This window comes from Propithecus coquereli, unplaced genomic scaffold (genome assembly GCF_000956105.1).
Source record: "Propithecus coquereli isolate 6110/MARCELLA unplaced genomic scaffold, Pcoq_1.0 Scaffold15, whole genome shotgun sequence".
Lineage (NCBI taxonomy): Eukaryota > Metazoa > Chordata > Mammalia > Primates > Indriidae > Propithecus > Propithecus coquereli.
In genome coordinates, this window is record NW_012139413.1 from 4,788,281 (window position 1) to 4,793,670 (window position 5,390).

The 5,390-nt window shown below is 37.6% G+C and overlaps 1 protein-coding gene across 1 annotated transcript in view; it reads right to left on the minus strand.

The window, feature by feature from the left end:
• Positions 1-5,390, minus strand: part of TNIK (TRAF2 and NCK interacting kinase) — a 288,393-nt gene that overhangs the window by 144,920 nt on the left and 138,083 nt on the right. The window contains 1 exon segment of the mRNA XM_012640167.1: positions 4,662-4,718. Coding sequence (XP_012495621.1) covers positions 4,662-4,718 — 57 coding nt within the window.

Genomic DNA, 5,390 nt, shown 5'->3' on the forward strand with positions numbered 1-5,390 from the left:
GGGTCTCGCTCTTTCTCAGGCTGGTTTCGAACTCCTGAGCTCAAACAATCCGCCCACCTTGGCCTCCCAGAGAGCTAGGATTACAGGCGTGAGCCACCGCGCCCGGCCCCCAAATCAGTTTTAAACACACCCACTATGTCTATCCAGCATCTTTCCAGCCTTTCTATACGAGCTCTCAGGTTCTTCTCTGAGGCATCAACCTTCCCCACTCTCAGTCCCAGTGGCAGAGCCACGCATCCAACCAGACGCGGCTGAAGAGAATCAGGGACTGGTCCAGGGCTGGGGACACGACCCCAAGCTGGACACTGATACTCAGACTGACACTTTTGCTAGGACTAATGGTAAAGAGGCAACGAGAACATGAGCCTGGGAAGAAAGCAGAGCCCAGAGATGGAGAGACAAAATTCCTAATCATGTCAGGTTTATTTGTTTTAATTTATACAAGCCAGTACATTCCCTTTTGGTTTCATGTAGTCTGAGTGGAGGTTTGGTATGACAACCCAATGTGTCCTGAGAGATATAATCAGGACCATTCATTGTAAAGGTGGAAGCATACAATATTATTATTTCATTAAGTCCTATATGCACTTCAGGAACTAGTTTACACCAGGAATTTTTTTTTTTTTTTTTTGAGACAGAGTCTCACTCTGTTGCCCGGGCTAGAGTGCCGTGGCATCAGCCTAGCTCACAGCAACCTCAAACTCCTGGGCTCAAGCGATCCTACTGCCTCAGCCTCCCAAGTAGCTGGGACTACAGACATGCGCCACCATGCCCGGCTAATTTTTTCTATATATATTTTTAGTTGTCCAGATCATTTCTTTCTATTTTTTAGTAGAGACGGGGTCTCGCTCTTGCTCAGGCTGGTCTCGAACTCCTGACCTTGAGCGATCCATCCGCCTCAGCCTCCCAGAGAGTGCTAGGATTACAGGCGTGAGCCACCGCGCCCGGCCTACACCAGGAATTTTTATTTAAACGAAAGTGAAATTATTTACAGGGTTATCAAAGAACCACAGTCCCTTCACACTTGGTGGCCAGAAGAGAATAAATACAAGACTCTAGAAAAGTGGTCTTCTCACTTTGGTGTATGTGATACTCCTTGAGGAGCTTGTAGAAAAGGCAGGTTTTGAGGCTACACCCAGAAATTCTGCAGCAGGCCTAGGAATCTGCAATTCTCTTGAGCCTGCCCACTGATGCTGGTAGCCCACTTTGAGAAACACTACTCTAGAGGGTAGATGTTGTAGGTGAATCTGGAGAACTCAAATACAGTCAGGAAGGAATCCTCAGAAAGTGATGAAGTGGGGAAATTTCCATAATGATTTCAGGAACTAAGAGAACTTCAAAGACTAACTCTGAGTTTAAGCACTAATTCTGAAGCAAATGTTGACAAATATTGGAGTGTCTCAGCTCTAAAACTGCAGGGATATAAGCATTTTATCCAGTTTTCTCTGTGGCTATTTTCTATAAAAAAGATGTGATCCAGAATAAAAACAATAATTTAAAAATTGATTTCAAGCTTATGGCTTTATCAATTTCATTACAATAAACTATAGTAACTTTGCAGTAGGTCATAGCATACAATTAACAAAGATGACCTTTGAGAATTCATCTCGGTTTTTAACAGAGCAGCTATAATGAGCACAATTATAATAATTGGTAAGAAGCTTTTGCAGCATTCCATAATACACAAAAGACAACATGGCAAAATGGAATAGATTGTTTCCCAAAAGCCCTACATGAGTTTCACAAAGGAAATCTTATGCTGACTGTGATGTGTAAGGGGGTGACATAAAAGTCATTTGATGCTACCATGACACCATGCAAATAAGAAAATCATTTCCTGATGTGTATCCATGTTGGCCTTTGTTAAGGGTCATCATCAATAATGTGACTAAATCACATAAACTATCTAGCTCTTTTCAGCAGGGGTTCTCCAAGAGGATTAAGCCTAAATACTATAAAGCACTCATTGTATATGGATTGACACTGCTTTGCATCTGAAATGGCCTTACCTCCATACCTTCCTTGGGAGAATGAGAAAATAATCTCTCAAATCATTTTCTGTAGGGCTTAGTTGCCTAATGAAACCCAGTTTAGAAAGGCTAACTGACACTCTTCAAACTTAAAATACATCCTCTGGGTCAAATAACTGTAACTTTTAATTTCAAGTAAGGTGATCTAGCAATAGTAAGAGTGGCTTTCTGAAATTAAAAGTCTCACAGATAGAACCAGAAACTAGAAGAGTAATATTCAGTGCTTTCAAGTCATACTTTGTGCATCAACATACACTTTATGCATTGAGATTAATGATGTCAGCGGAATTCAACTGTAGTTCTTCAGAACCACACAATAGAACTCAATCTACAGCATGAATGTCTTGGACTTCATCCACAACCATTAGTTGTTAAACTGCCAAGCACATCTCATTATACAGAGATCCTACTCACTCCAAGGAAAATACAGTAGTATGACTTCAGCTGAATTGCAAAACAAATTCTGATTTGTTCTGTGGTTGGAGCTTTGTAAATGGTTTGCACATTTATAATGAGTTTCTATGTAGAGACTGATAGTATCTGATTTTAATTTTTGTGTCAGACTCTGCTAATTGAACATTCCAATATCCACTCTCTCTTCATTTCTGACTAACAGAACCTAGATTTTTAATTGACACATTGGTAGAAAAAAAAAAAACCTACATTTTCCAGCTTCTCTTGCAGCTAGATACAGCAATGAAGGCAGAAGTAAGTAGAAATATTGTATGAAAGTACAAAAGATTTCACCATAAGGGGATCTTCTGTACCTTTTTGCTCCCCCCCATTTTTTTCCTATCATAGAGTGTGATCAATGAAAATCAACAACCATCTTGAACCACAAAGTGACCTTAAGCGTGGAGGCCATGCATTAGAATAATGGAACGGAAGGATAAGAACATCCTTCTACTCTACAGCATCACTGACACACAGCCCTGGACGGTCGGCCTCTAGACTCCTTCAACATGAGAGAGCATGACACCTCTATCATGCTTAATCCTTTATTATTTTGTTCATTTGGGTTTCCTGTTTCAAGTGGCAGAGCTTAAACCTAATTAATATAATTTCCATGCAGTTTCTTATGCAGTAAAGGCCAGGTGAATTAATAAACTAACTGGCACTGAATATGTGAACTATTTTGCAACATCTGAAACTTGAATCATGTATTTAAAACAAATAAATAGAAGTAGTACTTTATCCAAGTAGTAAACACATGGGAACAAAATTTTTTACTGAATAAAAATATAAGTAATTTAAAAAGGAATTCTGATCAGTAATAGGAGTAAGAAAAAAAAAGTCAGTACAATGTGTGGTATAAATAAAAATTAATAAAATTTGTATTATCACAGGTAACTACCATATAACAGACGCTTATCAAAGGTAACAAACGGGGCTCAAAAGGTATGAGTTGAAATCTAATGTACAGACACACTGAGTGTCTTTATTATTTGTATATTATTCTTGTTATCTGTGTGTGACCCGTTCATTCTATGTCTACTTATATTGAATAATTCACTTCTGGGCCGAATGGAAGACTTTGGTCTTCTAGCTTTCATGTACAGCAGACAGACATCTTAGAAAAATTCCCAGGACAATACAAAACTATTAACATGCTTTTGATGTCCAGTGAATCCTTTCATGTCTGATTTTCACTCTATACTCTTGAAAAGGCATTAAAATATTTTGAATAGACCTAGCGAAAGGATTGAAAGCATTAGATTGTATTTAAAACTAAGTCTATTCCTTAGATTGCTTTTGATCATCCAGGTAGAAATTCAGTTTCAGTGTTGCTCTATAATGATAAGATTTTGTGTTTATTGTGAATATCTGGTCAATAATATTTTGTTTGGGAAAATATTCACATTAAATATCCTACTAGGATTTTAGAGCTATCCAAGGTCTTGCCTACTCCAATGTTAGGTAGACTTTGGGAAAACTATTAAGACTCATGTCTTCTGAATAATCTCAGTATTATTCATTTAATGCCTTGAAATCCTTGTTCTGACTTCATATGCAAATATCTATGGTTCTGTTTATGTAAATTATTGGCATTCATTTCACTCTATGTAAGGCAGTGTGTAGGTATCAAATTTAATTAAAATGATGTACCCATGTCTCCTCCATCAGCTGTTGCATACTCTTACTTCTTTATATTAACTCCAAATGGGGAAAGATATTAGATATTTAGGAAGATTATTTTCCTGAAAAACATTTTTTATCACTATCTTCTCTATTACAAATACACAGCTGGTCCCCAACTTATGATGCTTCAACTTACCAATTTTTGACTTCACAATGGTGTGAAAGTGATCTGTATTCAGTAGAAACCATACTTCAAGTACCTCTACAACCATTTTGTTTTTCACTTTCAGTACCACAGTCAATAAATTACACGAGATATTCAACACTTTATTATAAAATAGGCTTTGCATTAGATGGTTTTGCCAAAGTGTAGGCTAACGTAAGTGTTCTGAGCATGTTTAAGGTAGGCTAGGCTAAGCCGTGATTAGTTGTATTAAATGAACTTTTGAATTACAATATTTTTGATTTACAATGGATTTATCAAGACACAGCCCCATGGTAAGTCAAGGAGCATCTGCATACCTATTGAGATGGCAAGATAAAGATACTTACCCCTGTGACATCCATAACCTTAATGGCTGCAAGCTGGCCTGTTTTGACATGACGACCCTGTAAAGAAAAAAGTAATAAAAACAGATTTAGTTCTAATGAGCAATATTAGCATTCAATTCCAACCATAAAGAACAACTACTTAGATCAAAAATATAGTATGTCATTTAGGGAGATAGACACACACACATAGAAACCTTAAATATTGAGAGGATCCATTTCTTACTTTGTGTTTATTTTGTAAAACATCCCCATCACTTTGTCTTTTGGCTTTATTTTCACAGTGAGTGTCAAGTTAAATAAAAAATGCAATGTTGAACAATTTGGTTCTACCTTTTCTCCAAGGCGTTAGGTAAGAGCTTGTGCAAGAGCTGGATTTGTGTGGAAGGGTGGTTAGGCCTGGGTGGAGAATACACAAATATCTCTCTGTCAGAAAACACTCAGTATGGGAAGAAGCTTTGGTTTCCTTCATTCTTAAAATATCTTGTATTGTAATAGTTTCAACTGGATATGATTCTGTTAGAATTCACTTGAGATTGTTCATATATCTTTCTCTTAAAAGGGGGCCTAAAATAAAACAGCAATCAATCAAAATTTGTGACCAAGGAGACAGTGTTGAACATTATCAGCTGCTTTCCAAGGTGGGCATCTTTGGTCTTTTTTTTTTTTTTTTTTTGGAGACAGATTCTCAACTCTTTTGCCCGGGTAGAGTGAGTGCCGTGGCGTCAGCCT